This window comes from Xenopus tropicalis, chromosome 1 (assembly GCF_000004195.4).
Source record: "Xenopus tropicalis strain Nigerian chromosome 1, UCB_Xtro_10.0, whole genome shotgun sequence".
In the NCBI taxonomy this organism is placed as follows: Eukaryota; Metazoa; Chordata; class Amphibia; order Anura; family Pipidae; genus Xenopus; species Xenopus tropicalis.
In genome coordinates this window covers 99,432,514-99,458,734 of record NC_030677.2, presented here as the reverse complement: position 1 = coordinate 99,458,734, position 26,221 = coordinate 99,432,514, and the positions used below count along the sequence as shown (strand labels likewise).

The window sequence follows — 26,221 nt, the reverse complement described above, 5'->3', positions numbered from 1 at the left end:
GAAGAGTGTTTAAGCAATAGTATAGAGGGTCTTAGTTATGAAGAATGGGTAGCTAAGTTAGGATTGTTTACAATGGAGAAAAAGCGTTAAAGGGGATATGAAATCTATATTTTAATATATAAGGGGATCTTGTTGAGAGCCATAACTTGATCTACATCTGTATAACGGTTGAAGTGGATTAAAACTGGATCAGAATCACGATACTATGCTATACCTGTTACAAAGAGATCTGTCACCTGTGTAGCCTACAGCTGTTTTTAAACATTTTGGTGTGACTTTTTTGTTATCGTAATACAAGATTTATAGATAGATAAATACAGGTATGGGATCCGTCATCCGGGAACCCATTATGCAGAAAGCTCTGAATTATGGGAAGGCCATCTGACATAGACTCCATTTTAATCAGATCATAACAGTTTTAAAAAATGATTTCCCTTTTCTCTGTAATAATAAAACAGTACTTTGTACTTGATCCCAAATAAGATGTATTGTACTGAAGGCAAAACAATCCTATTTGGTTTATTTAATATTTTAAATGATTTTTAGTATGATTGTATAGTAGTTTAATGATTTTAGTATGCTGATCCAAAGATCCCAACCATTCCAGGTAACAGGTCCCATATCTGTACATGAAATGAAACCCTTAAAAAACATAATAATGGCTATCTAGTGTTATAGAGCCTTATAAAATGCTCTATATCATATTGATAACTTTACTGTATTTTAGCAAAACAGTGGTTCAAATTCATGCTTTCTTTGCTCATTTTTCTCCCCAAATATTCTTTAGCTTCCCACAGGAGTGTTAAACTCCTGTTTACCACTCCTGTAGAGTTTGATTCATCTACATATAGTCATATTCAGCTGTAACTCTTTAAACAAGGTGAAATTATGAACAATGGTTGAAATCCAGCCTAAAGAAATATTGTTTCTTTTTTCCCCCCTCATGTTCTGCGTTTTTATGATTAAAAATAAATACAGTCAAGCTAAGCAATATTAACAGATGAGAGGCAAAGCAAGGGACTACAGTCAGGGAAGATAGCTGAGGGTGGGGGAGGCAGGACATGCAGGGAAGGAAGGATTTAAAGAAAGGAGAAACAGGGTGACAAAGGTTACATAGGAGATGGGAGGAAATAATGTACAGGGTTATGAAGGAGAAGAAATAATGGTACAGGATTAATGGACTCAGTGATAAATAGATGTGGAAAGAAAGCATGATACAGAAGCAGTAAGGGGGTAGTGACAGAGGAGGGCTTGAGGGATGCAGTGGAAAGGGAGGAGGAATAGACAGGCTGAGAGAAAGGAGGAGGGAGAGAAGAGGAGGAATCCATGGAGGCAGCAAAATACTCCGCTGTGGATATAGGATATTTCAGCATCCCTCCTATTTTCTGCATCAGAGCAGGTGAGAAACAGAATATTCTTTTGTCAGATGGACATAAAGGACATATAATGTGGTGATACAAGGGCTTTGTGTTCTAGGCTCTTATTTTGTTCCTGCTGTTATTTCTTCTTCCTGAGCTGCATATTAAATGGAAGCTGCCTCTGGCTCGGCCATCCTGATTAATAATGGAGAAAGCTGGATCTCATACCCTGAATACAAACTGATTTTTTTTTTACCTTAAAGGTACAAGGAGAGTTTCAGGGGCAGGAGTAAGAAATAAGAGATTTCAGGGCATGGCAGATCTGGTTGGCTTGTTGCCTCTTGCACAGGGCAGAACGGATTTATTTTGCCATCAGACAAAGAAATCAAGAGGTGAATAGGCGGTCTCCCTTGGATACTGTAATAGCAAACGGAAGTACAGGAGTGGGGTACAGGGCCAGTGGTGGAACACTTGCATAGATTATTATAACAAATTTCAGTGACTGGTGTGCAGAAATCTGGTATAATACTGATGCCGATGGGCTGAATCACACAAAAGCGAAGAATAGCAGAAAGGTGTAGTATCAGAGCTGCGCATCAGGAATAGTAGGGAGGTGCAGCAATACAGCAGGGTGTCCACAGAGCAGCTGGGATACAAAGATATGGAAAACATAAAAACAGGTGTACAATGATAGTATTAAAATAGCTAAATGTTTGTATTGGGTGGCAGGTAAAGAAATATTGTACAGTGGGAAATCTGTGGAAGAGTTAACTGAAGGTTAATGACAGGATGACTAGCGTTAGAGCTATCTGTGGTTTAATGAGATGGTTTCATTATGTGCGCTCGGGGGGATTTTGCTTATGGGAGGATGTTTATAATAGCATCAGCTGGTGAAACTGAAATGGGTGTATTGATATAGTTGTGTATACATGGGGCCTAACATTGCAGCAGGATACATGGGTGAGGCCTCATTTAAAAGCATTAATTAAAATAGAAGCTCTTTACGTGCTGCACATCAGGCCACATTCATGGAAATGTTTCTGTTGGTTTTTATTTCCACTGTAAATCTAAATTCTGAATTGTTTTCTCTTCAGGATGAAGCCCCTGGAGGATTCCTTTGGTTGTTTGTAGCAATCAGCAAGCTGCCTTTTTGGATTACAGAATGGAGGTATGAGGGAAAGGGAAACAGATTATGTTGATGATTCTTATAAAATGCAGAAAGATCCTGATGGTATAAATTAACCATTCAGTTTATATTAATAGTATAACCATCTGTATAAGAGGTACCACAGGAGAAATAGTGCTGCACATGACACAATATATCCTGTTGGCTTTCTTTTTTATGTATTCTTGAAGAAAACTCTGGTTGAAATCAGGACTCCTGTTTGACCCTAATGAGTTACAGAAATGTTGCAAAGTTTTTAAGGAAGCTAAATTAGGCTTAATTTTAATAAAATAATTCACATTTTTTTCTTTTTCTCTGTAATAATAAATCAATACCTTGAACTCAATCCCAACCAAAGTATAATTAATCCTTATTGATGGCAAATCAATACTTTTGGGTTTAATAAATGATTTTTTAGTAGACTTAAGGCATGGAGATCCAAATTGTGGAAAGACCCCTTATCTGGAGAGGGGCATGCAAGTACAAGGTACTGTTTTATTATTAGAGAGAAAAAGAAAATTATTTTTAAAAATGTTTATTATTTTATTAAAAGTGAGTCTGTGGGAGATGGCCTTCCCAGAATTCTGAACTTTCTAGATAACAGGTTTCCGGATAACTGGTCCCATACCTGTACCAATAACATTAAGGGGCTATGGTGCTAGCTGTGCTATTTTACTTTTAAGCATTTTCATCTTAACAGGGAAGAGGCAGGGTACAATTTCATACCACTAAATAAAAAGCTTTTCCCTTACAAAATATAAATAGATAAACAAAATATATATTTTTAAAATGAATTACAAGATTACACACCGGCAGTGAGTGCAACACAGGGATATCCAGCCTGCCCCTTCTTCTATAACACCTGCCGCATCCCATTACATGTTATACAGGTACGGGACCTGTTATCCAGAATGCTTGGGACCTGGTGTTTTCCAGATAAGGGGTCTTTCCATAATTTAAATCACCATGTCTTCTAAAATGTAATTTAAAAATTAAAAAAAAAGTTTTGCCTTAGTTGGAATCAAGTACAAGGTACTGTTTTATTATTACAGAGAAAAGGGAAATCAATTTTTAAAAACTAGAATTATTTGATTATAATGGAGTGTATGGGAGATGGCCTTCGCCTTCCCGTAATTCTGAGCTTTCAGATAACAGGAGCTGAAAAGTCACAGACTCTCTGGGGCAGTACCCAGACCACTGTGTTTTTCAGTGGCAACAGATAAATATTGTACTGACTTTAGTTCTAGTCAAGAAGTGTATACAGGGCTTTAATGCATCTTGTAATATTTTAGCTAGATTTACTAAAGGGTTCAAAAATTCATCTTACTGAGAAAAACTTCCAGCTTTAACACCTGAAAACAGTCACCATTTCACACCATTTTCACCTTACAACAGGCAAGTGATAATGCATCACAGATTTTTTTTTATCACTCTTATAGCCGTTTATCATGGATATGTGCAAGTATAGGGACAACAGTTAAATATTACACTTGAAGTGATACATCTTTACCTCTTTTTTCACACCCACAGTCCATAGCTGCCTTTGGAATCTATATCTCTGCATGAAGATAACGTTATAAATGCTCATTCTTTCCGGTTGTCTGTATGTTATTAGTAAGGAAATAAAATATGTGATGCTTATATATCTTTTTGTTATGCCGTCACTGACTATTATAACAGGATGATGTATTGTAAATCTGTGGGCCTGTTTAAGAACATATGGACACATAAATCATTACAATAAATGATTTATACACCAGGGCAGAGTTACTATTTATTCCACTGCTATCACCAGTGCTAGCACACTGCCCCCAGTTAGTGCCATCTGTCTAAATTAACAAAAATGATTTATTGACTTTTATTGATGGAAAGCAAAACACACTTGCGAGGAACACCCATTTTACCCTCTGTGGCTTCGAATGTTGTACTGTGGTTTTTTTGCTTCCATTTCACTTTATTTTCTGTACACATTTGTTTTGCACTGTACATTTTAGATGTTTGCAGAGCTAATATGGCCATTTTGTTTGCAAGGTATTTTTAAGAATCCTGCCATGGCCTGTATTTTGTGTGTCAACAGTTTCCTTTATGTCAAAATATGAAATACTAATTAACTGATGTTATTTGTGTTTAATTAACCCATGGAGAAAACAGAGATGTTATTTTTCTAGGGATTAAACTAAATTATAAATAAAATAAGAATTAGGTCTTGTTAGAAAGATACAAAATGCTCTTTGTTTTTTTAAATTCTGAATTGTTTCCTGTTATAGTTAGATGATCAGTGTCTGATGGTTCTATGTCAAACTTGAGGCACTCCAGCCTTGCCAGGTATTACAATGGCATCCTGTAACAGCCTGCAGTTGTATAAGGAATGTTGAAAGCTGTAGTTGACTAGAGTCAATGGGCTGAAGCCTGGCAATCCACACCCTACTTGTTGTTATTCAGTAGCACATACTGTATGGTATTGTTTATGTCATTTTGCTTTCTGATGGTAGATCACAGCAGGTTGTGGCTGCAGTTTTGCATTCCAGTTCCTTGTTTCTGTCTGGAGCTAATTTAAAAGGCAGAAGTGTATTGCAATACCTGGGCTTATACAGTTAATATCATTATACAATGCAGTTGGGATCTGCCAGGGCTTGAAATTCAATAAGCAATACCATTACATTTCAGTCCTCCCTGTAAATGCCTTAATGTTGCTGGAGGCACCTATTTACTCCTCAGTAATCATTACGACCAGAAGACCTTGTTGTTCTCCCACTGTGAACCTATGACTTTCAAGGATTCCAATTTGGCTGTTATACCCGTGGGATATAATGCATAAATCTCAATGCTTTGGGTTTGATTTAACAACAAAAAAATGTAAATGTGCTATGCAGCATGTGTATTTTCATTGACCTGTGAATAAGAAATCTCGTTCATTTATCTACTGCAAGGCAAATTACTGGACATAGAATATGATTAGTTCCTATTGACAATAGCTTCTAACAAACTGGACTTTTGTACCTGCTCTAATTTATTATTTTGTGTTGCTCGGCATATTCTGTATACATGTCTCCATATTGCAGGACTGTGCAAATGGCTCCCTAAGGTTTTGTGGCCCCCACATCTGTCCAAGGTGCTGAAAATAATCTTTCACGTTCCAAGCTCCTGCATTCTTTATGTGCATTTCCTTAGTCCCAGGATGGCCTCCTAATTGTTCCTAATGCAAATGCCTTAATGTGTATCTGGTGAGCTAAGGCCTGGGAGACTGGGGGAAGAGGGTGGGAGAGAGCCGTCTCTGTGTGAGAGGAGGTGGCGCTAACAGAGATGATTTTATTCCTATTATAATGGAGTCCTTGTTCTGCTTCCCGCCTAGACACATCTTTTCTATGTTTCTGAGAGCTGCCCAGGGAACGCTGTCAAAAAAATAAAAATCTACGCTTTTTTTTTGCCTTGGTAAATGATTTGCACCTTATCCTAATAGATCATGCATTTGCCAGAAACAGTATTTTTAACCCTGTGAATCAGGCATTTTGGATCACATGCTTTACTGTTACTCAGCATTGCTTTTAAACAACCATAGGTAAAATATTATAACCAAAGCTATGAAGGGCAATTCACTTGTTAATAGACCTCTGGGCCCAAGAGGATTCTGTATGCTGACAGCTAATTTAGGAAAACTCATTAATTTCTACATGTACCACAGATGGTCACTAGATCCAAGCTTGTGCCAGAGGCTTGCATTTCTTGCATGAATGAACCTTCATAGTGTATCAGCAGTGCTGTAGGGCCATATGTTTTTAAGAGCATTTGTAAAAATTAGACCATCTATTTTTTGTTAGGACTGTGTACATTAATGCATTTTTGAACATTCTCCATTAAATGTGTTTTTGTCATTGTAATCTTGTTATGGTTGGATGCATTTTAAAGCGCTGTGTGTTATTTTTAATGGTACACTGCTCACATTTATAGAATAGGTATATCCCTAAGGGATGAGACCGGTGAAAAGAGTGGTGTATTTTCCTTAATGTCTGCAGTGGCTAGGTCATTTAGACTATGTAATGAACCAGGAATGACCCACTTTTTTCTTTATGATGGTGAATTAAAAAAAAAAAATCTGTCACTTAGTAACAGGGCATGAATTGTTTCTCCTTGTCTCATCTGATTGCTTGAGTTTGATCTCTACATAACCATTGGCTGTTACCATGGTATCTTTTAGATGTCGACTTCCACTGATTGGTTGGCTGTAAGCACAGTTTAGAAAAAGGGGGGAGGTAGAATTGAATTTTTATCCTCAGACAGTGACATCACATATACGCTGCTCCAGAACTGATTAATTCCTACTCTGCCAGAGAGATAAGTCACGGATTAACACATTCTCTGCCAGGGACAGATTAGTTTTGAAACATATGATGGCTAAAAAAATGACATAGCTAGTATAAATATTCAGAGCAGTGAATACAGTGTCTCTGACTACGCTAAAAAGGCTTGTTGTTAATACATTATTGTTAGCTAAAACAATGCGTGTGGGCTTATTTTGGAGGGCAGCATGAGCAAATTGAATGGTCAATATGCTAGGCACTGCATAAAAATACAATGTTGCTGTGTTTATATTTATGTGGGAGGAACTTTAGGTAAACTCTATGGTTCATACAGGTGTGTGCAAGGGTCGGAATGGTGGGCGCTGCTGCCTCCTATGACCAGCTTGTTCGTCAGGTGGAGGACCTTAAGAAGGAGAATTCCCACCTAAGAAGAGAGCTGAAGGATAATAGCAGCCAGCTAAACAGACTTGAACATGACACATCCGATATGAAGGTAAGCAGTGCCAGGCTGATATAAAAATGAGACTTGGTCCATAAAAAAGGGGAAATGAGTATGTCCAAAACGATTACTGCAAAATTAGGATATGAGTAGACACTACAAAATGTATCTAATGAATATAATAAATAAATGTCACTACTGATGGAGCAGATATTATTTTGGCACTTGCAAAAAGGGCCAACACCCTTATAAGTGATTCCAAACTATTATGCAACACCTCAGTATTTTTTTGTAACACTATTGACCCTAAGCCACCTCTTGTTCAGTGGTATTTACCACCTCTCAATACCGCAAGAGCAAAGGGGACAGATGTTTCAGCAGGTGATGCTTAGCTGGGGATTTTACTGTATGATTCTTCCATAGGCTGGAGTACAAATGTAAACAGGACTCATTTATACAGACTCTTTCATATCAATTATAGGAAAGTGTCAGTATCATTTTAACCCACTTAAACGATTTTAACCCACTAAAATAAATAGTACTGTACAGTGTGAGAGATGTCTTTTGCAATATAAGGTAGAAATTTTTATAAATGAAAGAAAAGGCTTTAAGACATACAGTATGCATGTGCTTTCATACATCAGTAGACAGGGCAACCAGAAGAAAGCCTACTGGCCCATATGCTTATTATTACAATTTACTTTAGAATAAGGCTATATGGGCAATTTTAGTGACAACCCAATACTTGTAATCCATTCCTTTTCCATTACCCTGTTATCCACCTTAAGGCCTAAAGGTTTCCATAAATTGGCTGAAAAAAAACAACCTCTGATGGGCCCACCTGACTAATATTTGGCAAAAATCAGCCAGATGTTGATCGGTCAGGTTTGATTTTCCTGTTGGATCAATGTCCAGAACTGCACGTTGATGCAGTCCTTGATCCGACGTCCTGCATATTTTGATCTAATGATTTGGCCTGGGGCCCAAACGTTCGGATCAACCCAATGTCGCCCGTCTCAAAGTGGGTATATGGTGTAATGACCCACAGCAGATTCTTCAATGTATGGCCACCTTAATTCTATAAGTGTTTAGCAGTATGATGTAGACAGTTATTTCATAACAATAACAATTCATAACAATACAATAATTTCAGTGGTTTGCTTTGATCCTGATAACCAAAAAGCAGATTAGTCCGGAGGCTAATTATTGAATTTTTTTTCTTTTTGGCATTAATATTTTAACCCCTTTCTGTTCAGACCAATCTGCCATTAACTTCCAAGTTGCTACATGGGACCTTAGCAACAAGAAAAGAGACCTGCATCTCAAATACTGCCAAAAATAAAGAATAAAAAAGACAAGTTATAAGTTGTCATAGCAACTTATAGCATGTTGATCAATAGCAAAAGCTAGTTTTAGGGGAAGAAAGGGGCAAATGCCTTCTCATAGCATCAGCTTCATGCAGTATTTATTAGGACAATATAGTATAAATGACTGATCAACCTGCAAGCTCTGGTTGTTCTTAATACAATCCAACCTCATCGGAAAGATGACGAATGGCTATTCTTCATCTTTCTGATGAGCTTGGATTGTAGTTTAACAGCAGCAACTTTAACTACAGTGCTGCAACTGTAGGAATGTAGGCATCTTCCTGTCCTAGCTCTTGTGCCCATAAGTACTCTTGCACTTGTGCCTATACATAACAAATATACTGTAGATTGCATTGTTATTAATTTTAGGCAGATCAGATATTGATCATGCAATTTTCTATAATTAGCTTATGTAAAAAAATATGTATTATCCTGTGCTCTATACATTTCAGGAAGTTTTGAAACATCTTCAGGTCAAGCTTGAGCACGATGTTGGGGGGGGCGCAGGTCACGCTGAAATGCTGGATCAATTTAAAGGTGAGGAAAAGTCACACAATTGTTCCTTCACTCTAAAGTGGAAATTTGCTGTTAGACCATAGGTCTAGTTTGCAAAGCTGTCTCCTTACCTGCCCCTAACTTGCGTGTCATTTACATGCGCTAGTTAGGGAGTGTCAGAATGTGCAGCCTTCATGGGGGACCTGTCCCTACCGCTTATCACTGTCGTTACTGCTTACTGCACTTTTGTGTCCATTGTACTTGTGCCCAGGGGCTAAGTAAATGACCCCTCATTTTGAATTCATCAACTTTTTTATATAATTCTATAAACACAGGCTGATTTCTTTCAGGTTTGCAGGGTGATATCCCTGGACTTTATAATCTATATACCTCTCCTGCCATTGGCCCAGATATCTCTGCCACCCCCATGCAACTGGAGATCCCTCAAAAAAGAGCAAGGGATGAAAGCCGAACAAGTGAACTTCTAATGCAGGAGCTGGAGAAAGAAAGGTGAGAATCAGTCAAATGTAAATAAATAGAAATAAATCAATCATAATTACCAATTACTTATCGTGTGAAATTGCCTGAAGAGGCATCTTTACACAATTACAAAGGTAATCAGTTTTAACAATGGTGATTCCCACTGACTACAATACAAAGTTATTTTCAGGAAATTTGTTGCCCACAGGTAGTACATTGTACAGTATTCCCCTGGGTGACAAATATCCCGATGTACCAAGGGGTAAAGGGCCAAAATAGACTAAGAGGTAAAGGGCCAAACCGCTTTGATTTTTAGTTTTGCCACCACACATGGATACATAATAAGCTTATCAGTGGGAATGAATAAATTGGCCAACTTTCACATTTAGCAATTCATTAGATAGATAAACACAAGCCCAATATAGCATCCATTTTAGGACCAGATTATTATTATGTAAGAAATGTATAAAGTTTCACCACTGCCCTTTCCAACATCACTATAACATTTACATGTGCAACAAATGGGTCACTTTTTCTAGCTATTTATTAATCTGACAAATATAATGACTGTCCTCTTTACTGCTCCACAAAGTCTATACAGTATAATTAAGAAGACTTATTTTTAATGCTGTATTTGGTTCTCATAAACAACTTCTATAACTACTTCATATAGAAAGCCAATATCTCTCTAACAGTCAGTTTTTTTTTTGTTATTAGGTCCCTGCTTTTAGGGGAAATTGATAAGGAGGAAAAGGAAAAACTGTGGTACTACTCCCAAATTCAAAGTTTGTCCAAGCGGCTAGAGGAATTGCCTCATGCGGAGACGGTGAGACTCGTAGGCTGCTGGACTGTTTATTGTGAGAGATTTAAAGTGCAGTCATATGTAAACAAAAAAAACTAAGAAACATACATCCTTTCTGCAAAGCATTTTAAAATGGAGTTTTACAATCACAGATTGCAAGCTTTACTGGACAGGGATCTCTATCCTCTTGGGGAAGCCATGAAATTAGACCCTGTCATTACAGATGTTCTTTAAAATATTTAGCACTGTTCAGTAAACCCCAGATGAGCTGAATGTCCTAATTCTTTTGAACCCCAGATGTGGTTCTAGGTGGGGGTGATTTGGGGTTGTATATACATCAAATAAAAGATGCTTAAATTAATCAAACCATAGGAAAGTCCAAAGTAAAATAAACAATTCAAACTTTAAGCATGGGATTAAATGATTAAAATCTCATTGTTAGCTAATAATGGCACTATTAATAATTCATTCGTTTACACTTTCTTTTCCTTTTCTATTCCTCTCCTTTTCTTCTCTACTATTTAGTTCTCTTTACAGATTGACCTTATCCGGCAGCAGCTTGAGTTTGAATCTGATCATCTGCACTGTGTTTTGGAAGAGAGATTTGGGACAGCAGATGAGATGGTGCAGAGAGCACAGGTCAGGTCAACAAAACTTTAGCAAGTCACTGGTATTATCAAGGTGCAATAGAGATAAAGACCTGCACCAGAAAAAATTCAAATAAAAACACAAGAGCAGGTCTGCTAAAGTGCAAGCACTTCTGTCATTGCGGACTTTCTAGAGAACATATATTTCATTGCCTATTATCATATTCATGCTCTGTAAATTGTTTTGCGAGGTTAACTAACGATTATCTCCAGAATTGTCACCAAATATAGAAAAAATTGTTGCCGATTTTATTGCCACCCTGACACTGGTGTTATGTGAAACAAAGCCAGAAAATGGACAATGGTTTAATGATGATTTTTACGAACGGATGCCATCATCCTGACCTGTAAAGGATTTAGAAAAGCATTACATGACTTTTTATGCTAACAGTGTTGAACCCAGGGGCCCACCAGAAAACCTTAGACCCTAGGCCCGCTTTCCAAACTATTTTTCTCCTAGTCTCCTTTATTCTCATAGTCTCTTTTATTTAAATGCTAGCATATATTTCTCCAGGCCAAATGGTCAGAAGCAGGAGGGCCAATTTACACCTGGGCCCACCGGGAGTTTTCCTGGTATCCTGATGGGCCAGTCTGACACTGTATACTAAGCATCCCTGTGTCTGAAGGATGCTTCATTCAAAATTTCTTTTTACTCAGTAAACAAAGAATTCTAATAATTAATTTAAGATAATTTGTTCATAATCCTGGAGATCAGTATTTTATCAGGGTTTTGAATAAGAATATTTTATCACATAGCAACCCTGGCTACACCAGTTTATATGAATACACAAAAATACCCAGCAAATACCTAAATGCAAAATAACCAATAACAATAAAACAATAGTTAATGCCTGCAGACCAGTTGCTCTCAAACTGTAGGACAGCCCCAAACCCCTTGGTGTCTTACAGTCTTGACCGTGGAGGGCAGCCTTTAAGTTAATTAGCTCCTGATATTCCCGGAAATTTAGCTTGAAGGTCAAGTCAGATTAGGGGGTGAATACTCATTTGCTGTCTAAGATACAGTAAAGTAATTATGACCGAATTGCTTAAGGTTAATTAGAGAGAGAAGTACTGAGAATATCTGTTTGTGCTTCCTGGAAATTTAGCTTGAAGGTCAGTTGAGATTTTTGGTGAAAACATATTTGCTGTCCAAGATAACAATTCAGTGATCTGTGTTTTCCTGTGTCTGTAAACTTGTTAAGGAGTAATTCTGGAGCTTATATTTTTTTAATCAGCTGAGAAAGCATAAATTATATATAGCAGTTCTGTGAATGCACTAGTGAAAGGCCAGGGCAGCTATTATTCTTGCAGCTAGTAGTATACATCCAAGGTGTTAAATTATAGTATGAAGAACTGGTGACTAATTCTAAAATAACGCTCCATCCTCAGATTCGGGCATCTCACCTAGAGCAAATAGAGCAACAGTTGGAAGAAATGCAAAGTAAAGAAGTGAAAGAGCATCAGGTTATTGAGGTAACACTTTTGCCTAAGTTGAAAATTCAACTCTTCTTTTATTATCTTTTATTAATAGAGATTATACATCATTTTCATCAATCCCTGCCCCAGTGGAGCTTTTAGTCTAAACCTGGCCACACACGTGGCGATTTTCGATGGTCGCACGAAAGATCGTTCCAACCCTCCACTGACATTCAGGGCTGAATTGTCAAATATGGAGGTAGAAACAATAGGATTTATACCTTCTTCTGTCGATTCAACCCTGAAGGCAGATTTTGCTCAGGCGCCTTCAATGGCGCCCGATCAAAATCTTTTAACCCGTCCGATCAGCGATATCAGCAGCCTCCTGCGATATCGGTTGCCTCGCCAAGTTGCCATACACGCACCGAATATCGTACGAAATGAGGTTAGTATTATTAATTAACCTGACAATATGGATTTGGGGGAAACTGGAGTACATGTACAAGCATAGGAAGATCATACAGTCTCCTTGCAGATAGTGCCCAGGCTGGAATTAAGCTGGAATATCAAAAATAGAAACAGGCAGGCACTCCAGATTTTTTCAAAGCGTAGAGAAAAGCAACCAAAAAAGAAGTTTACATTAAAAAAGTATACATTTTATTAGATCCATATGTAAAAACAAGAAGCCTTACGCGTTTCGTACCATGAGGTACTTAATCACAGGCTGAATACATTATGCACAATACACACTATTTAAAGGCAAATTGACCAATAGAAAAGGTTTTACAATTAACCAATCAGACCAAAGGGTCTTGTGGCTAGGGATGGTGAATAAAAAGTCACTAATTTCACATAAGGATACATTTAAGCACTATATACATTAAATTAGGATAACAGTGTAGATACAAAGGCTAGATCTGTTTAAACGTAGCAAGTAACATCATAATCAAAGTTTAGGCCATATGGTTGTCGGGTTTTTAAAAAGAAGATCCACGTGGATCTTCTTTTTAAAAACCTTGCACTGTTGCATTGTTGCACTGTGAAATTGTCTAGTGAGTGAACTTTTTCCATATTTCATGAAACTCCATGAAAATAAAGATTCAATGTTTGTTTGGGTTCTTGTTACAGATTTAATTTACTGATCTGCTGTTTGGAAGCAAACATTTGATTGTTTACTATGGGTTGCTACACCAAGAAAAATGTTGTGCTTGTTTTAAACCCTGTTATGGACACTAAACACAGTGAAGTTCATTTATAAGGAACTAACTACACAGTGACTTATTTGTGCCATTACAGCTGCACCATGGCCTGTTCATTATATTTTCCAGTAAGAAAGAACTGACTGCAAATAATATATGTAGGACCTTTTACTATAAATATCTGCAATAAAGTAAAGTAAGTATAATGCTGTTGGAGCTCTAAACAAATTGCAGTTGCTTTTGTGACAATCTCTGATTTCGCTTAGATCAGCCCCAGAGAACACTTATGTAAACTTTAATGAGCTTAATGCATGTAGTCCATTGCAACACAAGCATTAGAAGCCTCTGTCAGTTTACAGCAGTCAAATTGCTTGAATCTTGGAAAATGAATTGGCATTCCATAAATTAATTTTAGTTTACTTGCTGGTACTTAAAGGGTCAATGAGAATAAAATACAGTAAAAATATATGCAGTTTTCAAAGGTGTTACTCTGTTTATAACTATTGGTTTTTCCCACAGGAAAAGAGCATGGACTTAGCAGAAAAGATTAATACAGAGGCTGTTGCTCCCCCAGATGACAGCTCAGGGCAGCAAGAAAGCAAGGTAATTTGGTGCAAAGAAGGATTTTATTTTCACTGTAGTGTACAATATAGGAATGGGGGTGAGATGAAAGAATGAGGTGAGAAAACGCTAATGTAACATGAAGAAATAACGCAAGGTAGACAAGTAGAATGCAACTAAATGCATTTACATGGAACAATACATATAATAATAATACAATGCATCTTGTTCCCCCACAGGTGGAGGTTGTGTTTTGGCTTCTGTCTATGCTGGCCAACCGAGATAAGGATGATATGTCACGTACCCTTTTAGCAATGTCCAGCTCACAAGACAGCTGCCAGGCCATGCGCAGATCTGGCTGCCTCCCACTGCTGATTCAAATCTTGCATGAGGCAGAGCGAGATACAAAGGCACCAGAATCTTCTGCATTTAAGGATGCCAGGATGCGTGCAAATGCTGCCCTGCACAATGTTATTTTTTCTCAGCCAGATGAAGGGCAGGCTAAGAAGGAGATGAGAGTTCTTCACATTTTGGAACAGATTCGATCTTATACAGAAACCTGCTGTGACTGGATGCTAGAGCATGAACGAGTAGGGAACATGCATGAATGCAACCCAGGTACAAAACAGAATCTAGAGATGTTAAGTTTAATCTAACTTATAAGAAGAATTTATGTGCATACCAGCTATATTATACAGAGATTATATTAGGCATATACCATGAGCAGTGCAAAGAACAGTGCAACATTTCTTTATACCAACCCATGTTGCCACTATCTCACAAGATCTGTTTGTTATTTTATATCCAGTCCCTGTGGAGCCACAGATCTGCCAAGCAAGCTGCGCAATCATGAAGCTGTCATTCGACGAGGAATATCGCAGAGCAATGAATGAGCTTGGTATGATGTACAGTAAATCACCAAACATGTATTAGTGCATGTTTTGGAGGTCAATGACTGAGAGTCAGTTTGTTGGTTCTCCAGTGTCTACCTATTAAGATTTTATAAGAATATGGTAGACAATGTTTTTGTTTCAGATTGGAACATAGATCTAAATTAGCAAAGTACAGTTACCTAGGCTGGTGATTCCTAAGGGATATTGCATTAGTGATTTTCCTTATCTAAGCTAGTGTATGAGGTCCATTATTTCTGCCATGCCTACTATCAACTGCCTTGTAAAAATACACAGATATAAAAAACCCCAAAAGTCACTGTGGCATAGTATAACACAGCCTTACAATATCCTGTGTATGTAATTAAATAAAACTAGAAATGGTGGTAGCTATATTTTAGAATTATTACTAATATTATTTTAGCATTATTTTAAAGGAGAAGTCAACTCTAAAACCTTGGTGGTGATGATGTGCACCCTAGTTACTAACCTGGTCATTGTGGACATGATAAATCTGTCATTTGAAAAACTTACCATCCTGTTGCTATACAGTACATCAGTACGATCTTTCCAACAATACTAGTGTATTTGGTGCTGCCATTGACTTGGAGCATAATAGCAGTGCTATAAAACAAAGAATGCATATGTGCACTCAGACAGTCAGATCAAACCAGTTCAGATGTCCTGTGCACGTGCTGGGAACACTGGGAGTAAAGGCAAGATGGTCCTGCTGCAGCTCAATGTAGACCAATGGGCTAGTAGCTTTGTGTAAAAGAAAGGGCTTACCACTACCCAAAGAGTTAGTGACTAGGGTCACAGGAGGGGGAAGTCCTGTACACACAACCACCCCCCCCCCCCTTAAGGTTTTTAGACTTTTTTTTAATAATGTAACTGCAAGTTTTGTTTTTTTTATAGGTGGCTTACAGGCCATTGCTGAGCTCCTTGAGGTGGACTATCTGATGAACAGAATGACAAGTGATCCCCTCAGCTTGGCCTTAAGGCGCTATGCAGGAATGGCTCTAACTAATCTGACTTTCGGTGATGTAGTGAACAAGGTAAGAGGATAATTTATACATAAAAACATATACAAAGACATATACACAAAAAATGCACTTGCCATCTCAACAACTGCCTTGCCATCTCTAACAGGCAACACTCTGCTCCCGGCGTGGCTGCATGCAGGCAATTGTGGCTCATCTGGCATCCGAAAATGAAGAATTGCAGCAGGTGAGATGTATGCGTCAATAGAACATTTTGCTTTCTTAAGAACAGGAAAATAAAAAGCAGAGATTTTTGGGAAGTTTAAAATATTTTACTCATGTTAGTATCACATATTTACTAGGTGGCATCCAGTATCTTAAGAAATCTGTCATGGAGGGCAGATATTAATAGTAAGAAGATTCTGCGTGAAGTGGGCAGTGTGATCAGCTTGATGCAATGTGCTTTGCGGGCCAACAAGGTAAGAACAAGCATCTTTGAGGCATTACATTTTTTTTATCGTGTTTGAAATGTACAGGTATGGGATCATATACAAGGTAATTTTTAATTATTACTGAAAAATGTGAATGACACGTTTCCAGCTAACTGATCCCATACCTGTAATAGGTGAGTGCAGCACAAAAGGAACAACAAAGTTCAGATTTATGCATAAGCGATACTTTAATGGAGGAAGAAAGTCTCAAACCACACATTCAAACCATCACTTCAGAAGTTAAAGGGATACTGACTAACTCTTGCCTTTTTAATAGTTTAACAGTTTTCTTTTAATGAGGAGGTGAGAAGAAACACGGACCTTATTTTGTCTTTTAGAACATTACCTGTTTAATGAATGTATTGCTTTATTGTTTCTTTCAAAAGGAGTCAACACTAAAGAGCGTACTGAGTGCACTGTGGAATCTGTCAGCACACAGTACTGAGAACAAGGCCTCAGTCTGCTCCGTGGAGGGATCGCTGGGCTTCTTAGTGAGCACATTGACCTACAAATGCCAGAGCAATTCATTGTCAATCATAGAGAGTGGTGGAGGTATCCTGCGCAATGTATCCAGTTTGATAGCTACACGTGATGATTACAGGTTAGGAGATACATTTTTATGTTAAGGTTGGTGTCCAGCTGCCCAACATAAGAGTTATTTATGGATACAAGTAGCGTGTGCAAAGTGCAATTTCAGACACCATGTTTTTTACCCATAATGCAGCACTTGTCCCCCATAATCCCAAGGTAATTGTGGCTGTACTCTAATCGCCTCTACCACAGTTATGTCTGGTGTATCAAAAGAGGTGCAAATTGCATCAAATATTTTCTGGGTGGGCATTGTGTTTCAAACAGCCTTGGCATCCGATTCATTAAGCAAAAGTCTGCAGCACCTATTGATACAACCCTTTGTCGGAATCCCTGGGCTACCACCAGGCCCAAGGTGGCAGGTAGCTCCAAGTTTTCCCAGTATCAATAGGCACATCAGACGAGGCAAAATTTATACAATGTCCACCATGTGCAAGTGCAGGAGCATATTTGGACTTGTACCTAAATGTTATTTAGGTACATATTTGTACCTAAATGAATTTTGTCAATTTACACTCTCCACTGTGTCCATTTTAATTGACTCCTTATAAAATATTGATTTATAGTGTGTGAATATGATGGGGACCTGTAACTGTAAGCACCACTGGGGCAGAGAATTGGGAATGATGCATCATTTTTGTATTGGACTGCAAAATTATGTTAGTGCACCTAAAGTGTTAAAGGGCACCTGTTGCCCTAAAATTGTTTTCCCCATTGGAGATATGTGCTAATGGGGAAAACACATTTTTTTTTAAAAAAAAAAAAATGCCCCTGTTTTCTTTTATTAGGCAAAAAAGTATTTTTGGGGTTGATATGTCTTTTAATAAAAAAAAAAAAGTATGTATTTTAAATATGTTTGTGTCTTAAACAGCATCTGACATTTATACTAGCTTGAGGTTTATTTTAAATAAGGTGATTTGATTGGTCATAATATATATTTTGACCCCTTTTTTGTCTTGCAGGCAGATCCTGCGTGATCACAACTGTCTCCAGACTCTTCTGCAGCATCTCAGGTCCCACAGCTTGACCATAGTTAGCAACGCCTGTGGGACACTATGGAACTTATCTGCACGGTGCGCTCAGGACCAGGAGCTTTTGTGGGATCTAGGAGCTATTAGTATGTTACGAAACCTTATTCACTCCAAGCACAAGATGATTGCAATGGGCAGTGCAGCTGCCCTAAGAAACTTGCTTGCACACCGCCCTGTAAAGTACAAAGATGCTTCTGTAATCTCTCCTGGTTCCTGTATGCCTTCACTATATATGAGGAAGCAGAAGGCACTGGAAGCTGAGCTGGACGCAAAGCACTTGGCGGAAACCATTGACAAACAAGGCCTTAAATCACAGCCAGTGAAGGGTCCACTGAGGCACATTGAAAGCCTGGTTAAGGATTATGCATCAGATTCTGGTTGCTTTGATGATGATGATATCCCAAATACATCCATCAGTGCAGAAACTGGCAATTCCTCTGTACTCTCCATGTATCTTAATTCATCCTATACCCAAGGTCAGAACATTCCACGAACAGGGTCCCTAAAAAGAGCAGGAGAGCTAGAGAAGGTTGACAGCTGTAAAAATGAAATCAGGAAACCACATGAATATATCTCATCAGCTGATAAATTGCCAACTAAAATACCTTCTGCAATATCTAAGATAGACAGACTTGTGGAAGATGTTTCTACAATGCATACATCTTCTGATGACAGTTTTAGCTTAAGCTCAGAGGATCATTGCATTGACTGGCCCTGTGGTTCAGATGAGCTACATGAAGCCAGAGCTCATTCCTGTTCTCCTTGTAGATTATCAGATAAAAGTGGTCTATTAAGGCGAGATAATATAAGCAGAGCACAAGCTCTATTACGCTTAAAAACTGCTTACACAAGTCTTTCTAATGACAGTTTAAACAGTGGCAGCACAAGTGATGGATACTGTCCAAAGGAACATATGAAACCCTGCAGCAGATCTTCCCTTATTGATTACAAGGATGAGTTACAAAGGTATCAGAAACGCCCAAGTCGTCTGGATCTAAAGAGTGTTTTGGTCCCCAAACCTGAAAGAAATGATTCAGCTATAAAAAAAGTGCCATCCACAGAAGATCAAAGGCAGCTTTATGACTCAACAAGTAAAAGTGTATCGCTTACAAGTCTAAAGAACAAAGAAGGTACCGAAGATCATTTTGTAAAAAGTACAAGTAACACTTTACCAGCCGATCCTTTGGTGCATACCATAAAGCTATCTCCATCATATAAGCACATTACCGGCCTTGACAGTGTATCCAGTAATGTGTCAGGATTTCCTGGAAGTGTTTTACAGCAAAAAAAATCATGGTTACTCACATCACAAATACCTGACTCTTATATAAAAACATTTGAAAAGGCTTCTAACCACTCCTCAACAGAACAGGAATCACTCCAAAAATATGCAGTAGAGGGAACCCCAATATGTTTCTCTCGGTGCAGCTCCCTTTCTTCTCTATCATCAGGAGATAACATACTGGATGGGCAAAGCCGAAGTGATAATGACATAGACAGTGACTCATCCCTAGAGATACTAGAGATGGAGGAAGGCAACATAAAGTACAAAAGCAATGAAACAGAAGATGCAGCAGTAAAACAAGGTATAGTTTCTTCAGTTACTTCCCAACCCATGGTTATTCCTATGCCAAAACCTGAAAAACACTTTTTCAGGGAAGTTTCACCATCAAGGAATGATGACATGACTCCATCCAGCTCTTCAGAGAATTATATACAGGAAACACCTTTGGTAATGAGTCGTTGCAGCTCAGTCAGTTCCCTGGGTAGCTTTGAGAGTCCTTCCATTGCCAGCTCTATTCAGAGTGATCCATGTAGTGAGATGATTAGTGGAACAATAAGCCCCAGTGAATTGCCAGATAGCCCAGGGCAGACCATGCCACCTAGCAGAAGCAAAACTCCAAGCTTTGAAACTAGTGGGCACCTAGAAAGAGAGACTAGCCAGTTCAATATCCAGTGGGAGAATAATGTAAAAAAGTTCATGGAGATAACAGACTTTAAAGAGAGGTTTCAGATTCCAAGAGATATTGACTCCATGATTTATTTCACAGTGGAAAAACCAACAGAAAATTTCTCATGTGCCTCAAGTCTGAGTGCGTTGCCTTTGCATGAACATTACATTGAGAAAGATGTGGAGCTAAAACTCATCCCACCTTTTTCTGACAAGAATTGTTTAAACTTTGTCGCACATGAGAAAAGAGGAGAAAATAGAGAGGAACGGATCCTGGGAATGATGACGAAATCTGAACTAGAACTTGTTTCCGATGATGATATTGATATTTTAAAAGAGTGCATAAATTCAGCCATGCCCTCTCGGTTACGTAATGTTAAGACATCTGTCCTCTCAACACATATCCTTAATTCCTCAAGTAAAAAACCTGTTCATCTCCCAGTATATATGTTGGTTCCAGCACATACACAGCTAGCAGGGCCAAAGGTCTTCCATTCAAAGCAAGACTTGCTTAAGGATGACTCTTCTTACACTGATTCAGCGGAGGGGACACCAGTTAACTTCTCCAGTGCCGCTTCCCTCAGTGATGAAACATTACAGTACCCTCTTAAAGACGATCAAGATCTAAAAGATAGGTTGAAAAGCCAGAAAGAAAAAAGAGAATTTGGGACAATGTTAGATAGTAATTTGGAAAAAAAGAGAAGATCAATATACACAATGGAAAATATAGCAGACAATGAGGAGATGAGGAAAAATTTTTACTGTGCAAATCCAACTAAATATAGTAACAAAGGAAACAGACCCACTAGCCCAGCTTATCCATTAAAAGCACATCAGACAACTACAATTGGAGGCCCTGAACACGGTACAGTAAAATATGATGCTAGGACTTTTGTCTCTCCTGGTCACCCATCAAAACTGGATTTGAATCAAGGTGAATATGTTCATGGAAACCTAGCTTTTCAGTCATTCTGTCACACCACACCAACCGAAGAGGCAGTTTATTGCTTTTATGAGGAGGACAGAGACACACTGTATTCAAACAAAAATTCTCCTAAAATAAAACAGGAGCCAACAAAATCTCCAAGAAAAAGTCTCTATACTGGGGTATCAAAGAGAGGAACAAATGGACTTCCAGCCAGCAAATCAAGCAATTATGCTTCTACATTCTCAAATTTAATAGAGGATGAACCCATCCCTTGCTACTCTCTCAGTTCATCGATGAGTTCACTCAGTGACATTGAACCTATATGTGCACTAGAAAAGGTAGATAAATCCAGAAGGCATTCAGCTAGGCTTCAGTGCAGGAGTCTAAATATTCATGCTGGAAGCAGAGATTCTTCTGTCAGTCGAACTTCAGATGAGGAAAGATGCACTTCTTCAGTGCTACCTAGGAGGAAAAGAACCTCAGCCCGCAAAAGGAAGCACACACTTAAACTCACTCAAAGTAAAAGTGAACAAAATCCTGTTGGAGACAGGTCACCAGATGGAGGTGAGATGTCAGATCTAGATAGCATAGACTGGGAAGCTATCAAAGAAGGTGCTAATTCCATTGTCAGCTGGATACACCAAGCTGCCTCCTCTATCTCCAGGAGCACTTCATCCATGTCAAGAGGCCCTTCATCTGATTCTCTTATGTCTAGCCCATCAGTGTCGGGACACCAGCCTTTACAAGGCAAACATAAACAAAGCAGAGAATGGGCCTTGCGTCCCAGGGTCCAGAATTCCAACAAAGCTAACACAATAAACTCTAATGAAGAAACAAAAAATGTCAGAGAAAGAAAAGTTAATTCTAACCAAAAGCAAGCATCTAACATCCCTATGGTCCTCCGTGGCCGTACAGTTATCTATGTACCAGCCAAGGAGAAAGAATCATCAACTAAACTACTTCAGAATCAAGCTCCTCACATTAAAGATCCAACAAAAGTAGCAACCGCTGTGCGATCTCGAAGCCTTCATCGCTTAGGGAAATCTTCAGACCTGGGAGTGGAAATGACCTTGCCCAAAAGAAGTGCTACACCACCAGCTCGTATCAGCAATGCATCCTCCTCTAGCTCATCTCGAAATTCAACTCCATCACGTAAAGCACAAGCACCAGTACCTTCACCAATATCCAAGAGGTCCAAAAATACCCAGGTGCTTCCTGGTAATAAGACTCAGAAGTCCCCTGTAAGAATTCCATTTATGAAAAAGCCTACTCCTCGTTGCCCCCCTGGCCCTTCACCACTTGCTATAGAACCTGTCAGCCCTCTGCAGAGTCCCAGCAGGAGGCCTCAAGGAAGCAGGCTTAACCAGGTTAAGAACAGTGAATCTGAAAAATCTGGTATGTTACGTCAGCTAACTTTCATCAAAGAATCTTCAGGAAGTATGAGACGTCAACATTCTGACCTGTCTGTGTCACGACAACACCGTATTCCTCCCCCAAAAAATTCAGCTCTACCTGCTGTTTTTCTCTGTTCTTCCCGGTGTGAGGAGCTTAAAGTCCACAAACAACCTAAGCCAAAAGTGACTGCTTCACCTAACTGCCCTCCAAGAAGAACAAGTTCTGAAAGTCCCTCCCGCCTTCCAGTAAGAAATCTTCCACCCGCTCCAGAACCATTTAAGAGATATTCTTCTTCTCCTCACATAAACCTCCCAGGGCCACGTGGTGAGTGTAGGAAAGACCAGAATGCTTCCAGAGCTGAAGAGGCAAGAGTTTCAAGACCTCATACTGCATTAAGCCAGGACAGAGCAACCTGGAGAAGGATTAGAGATGAAGATATCCCCCACATTCTTAGGAGTACTCTTCCAGCATGTGCTCTACCACTTACTGATGATGTATCTGAGCCACGACGAAAAACAAGTGATGCTGTAGTACAGACTGAAGACATTGCTGTTACAAAGACTAACTCCAGCACTTCACCCACTCTTGAAAGCAGCTCCATGGGGAGTAGAAACAGGCCTGGTTTAGCCTCATCTCTTCTTCCAGAGCTGGGAAAAAGTGCTCTTGCTGTTGTGAACCTACCCACCAGTAGGCATAGCTCTCCCAGCCGTGCTGCACGCGTAACACCTTTTAACTATGTTCCCAGCCCAATCTTGACAGTAACAGAGGAAGCTGCAGGAAAAGTAGTGAATGAGGAAGTGAATGAAGTAAACTAGTGAATGATAAGTGAAGCACTTACAGCCTAGTTTGTTTAGTTGGTGGATCAGAGGTTATCACAGTCTCCAAGGCATGGATGGAATGCAGAACCTTAATACTAGAATTCATTTCTTTCCTGTCTTGCCACTAGTCCATGAATCCTGTGCACTTTGGACTTATAAATATTGCTTATTGACTTTCTAATGTTTGATGCAGATAATGGCACTTTATGGATCTGTAAACTTGACACATCTGCACATTTGACAGGCACTGAATCAAATGCATTGCCAGGAGAACTGAAGGCTTAATAATCGTGTATGGCAATTTTTTATCAAAACATTTAACCTTGAGCTCAAGTTATCCTATTGAAAAATGAGATAGTGATGAAAATGTGGATAATATATGTAAGATGAACATAATTTCCTCCTGACTGAAGTTAAGCTAAAAAAATATTCCATTTGTTGTGGACACAATCAAGAACTACCAATATACAACATACAAGCAAATGCAGGCCTTCATGGATCCCTGGACCTGGGTGCAGTCCACATGTCAAGAAGTATCCAAAAAAGAATATCTGCACTTCACCTGACTTACAAGAATTATAAGTGCTTTATTATAAGGACCAAATTTAAAGGCTGGTGATTCAACTGAAATGTTGGTCCTTGCAATAAAGCACCTTGATCAAACTATAAGTAAAATGCCTACATTTAATCTTTCAAGCCAAGCCTTAATATAGGTGTAGCTGCATGTTTCTTACACTTACTGGCTATCCTATATATAACCACAGCTCAGCTTATCAGATTTCAACTACGATAAGAACAGAGAATGGAAAAAAATGTTCATTATACTTTTTCTTATTGCCAAAATTAAAGCTCCAACAATAAATGGCTTTGGGCATTAGCTGGAGTTCCAGGCACCTTGAATAATGACCGTCGGCCATATTATAAACATTTGTTGCAGCACTTGGATATATTCTTTTTTTCTTAAACAAATTCTCCATGTGCTAATAATCTTTTAATTTTAACCATGAACTTTCTCAGCTTTAATTCCTTCCTTCATTCCTCCAGCCATTACACAATGTCCTTAGCTACTGCATCTTTGTTACTCCTCATGGACAGTGAATTAGACAATGAGGGATCTCAACAAGCCAACTGTTTCTTCCTGCAGTCAATTTCAGGGTATCTCTAGCTTTCTTGTTGAAACTATTCAAACCCAGTTATGTGGTAAGGGAGGAGCATGAACAATCCCAGCTTTTTTACATGGATTGAAGAGACTTGAGAAAGTTGAACATTAGCACAGAACAAGAATTTTCCGCACTAAGTCTGCATTTTCAGTGTTGTTTTTCACTTAAAAATTCAAATGCCATTTGAGTTAATTGTATGTATGAAATGTAAAAATGAATAAAAACCACCATTTATGACAGTAGTTTTATGACAGCCATCTGCATAAATTCTGCAAGAGACCCTATGCCCAGCACTTATATAGCAGTAAATTTGGCAATCATGAATAATGCATTATAAGTAATCATGCTACAGGCACTCACATCAGGCAGTCACATCATTGTGCAGCAGCAGGTTCTAAGCAACAAAGGCAAATACCTAATTGCTCATCCTTTGCCACTTGAAAGTCTGTCCTTTTCATAAGAAGGCACTTATTGTTTTCTAACTTTATTATGACATTGATATTGACAGTATTAATGGCAAAAGTAGGGATATTGGGACAAAATAAAAGTATAGATGGATTTGCTGAATTTCCTGTTATGAACAAACCTCTATCTCCACTTTGTGTGTGTGCACACATGCAGGGGCGGGGGCATATATGCCACACCATCCGCATAGCATATATGTTCGGCAATCGTTTTTCGGCTTGCCGAACATATATGCTATACAGATGGTGTGGCATTAGCCTTAAGTATATCTGCGGGACATTCAGGCTGACTGGGTGCCCTAGGCAGTCCGTCCGACCATCAAACCTATACACATACCCCCTCCCCTTGCATGAGTGCGCGTACGAAGTGGAGATAGAGGTTTGTTCATAACAGGAAATTGCACCATACGTACCATATGCTCCTACCTGTGCCAGCACCTGAATGAATGGAATAAGCTCAGGTGCAGGCACATGTAGCCAATATCCGCCAAAAAAAGCAAGACTTCATATTTTTGGCAGATATTGGCTACATGTGCCTGCACCTGGGCATATTTTATTCATTCGGGTGCAGGCACAGGTAGTTTTTTGAGCGTATGGAGTGTATTCTCGACACACATTTTTTGGCTTGCCGAAAATACGCTCCATACACTACGTGTGGCATTAACCTTAAGGAGAAGGAAAGGCTAATAAAGAGTTAATCTCAAGCTGCAGGCATACCTTCAGTTGTCTCAATAGTGCCCTTAAGTCTCTCCATATTTCTCCCGTTCAGATAATCAGAAGCCTCATAGGAAAAAAAAACCGCTGAGCTCTGTAAAGAAAGTTCCCATAATGCCACGGTCCCCTGTACATGCGCAGTAAGACTATGAGGAAGCTTCCTGCTGATTGGCTCAGATCCACATTCCTAAGGGGGGGGAGGGAGTTCTTAGCATTCTTGAGGAAGGCGGGAGCAGGAGAGGGGAGAGAGCTGCACAGACTCTGGCACAGGAATTACAGAGACAAGGAAGGAGACAAGAAATCCTGTTTCTTTTCAGTGCAGCGTTTCTGAGAGTGCTTATGGCTGTATTTACGTATTTACCTTTTTGATAAAGCTTACTTAATTTGTACCTTTCCTTCTTCTTTAAGTGAGATGGCAAACAGGTCACATTGTCACCTGTATATTGCCCTCTTCCACAATGTTCCACAATTATACGGTTTTGCTGAGAGTAAAGTGTTTTAAATGCAGCAATTTCAATTTGCCATACAGAATGGTATTTTCTGATTGCTCACTGCGTATGCACACATCTATGAGAGATTGTAAA

The 26,221-nt window shown here is 38.9% G+C and overlaps 1 protein-coding gene across 2 annotated transcripts; it reads left to right on the top strand.

Moving 5' to 3' along the window:
- Positions 1-1,117: 1,117 nt before the first annotated feature.
- Positions 1,118-24,701, top strand: apc2 (adenomatosis polyposis coli 2). Of its 2 annotated transcripts, none has more exons than XM_012954604.3 (16): positions 1,118-1,399; positions 2,453-2,526; positions 7,156-7,314; positions 9,080-9,164; positions 9,533-9,632; positions 10,320-10,428; positions 10,930-11,043; positions 12,441-12,524; positions 14,186-14,269; positions 14,467-14,845; positions 15,036-15,125; positions 16,033-16,172; positions 16,267-16,344; positions 16,460-16,576; positions 16,975-17,189; positions 18,139-24,701. In XM_012954604.3, exons 2-16 carry the CDS (start codon positions 2,521-2,523, stop codon positions 23,294-23,296), a joined length of 6,918 nt encoding a protein of 2,305 aa, XP_012810058.1. In that variant the 5' UTR covers positions 1,118-1,399; positions 2,453-2,520; the 3' UTR covers positions 23,297-24,701. The 2 variants fall into 2 exon arrangements, with proteins under 2 accessions (XP_012810058.1, XP_002941166.2); XM_002941120.5 differs by having other exon boundaries at positions 9,473-9,632.
- Positions 24,702-26,221: the final 1,520 nt, after the last annotated feature.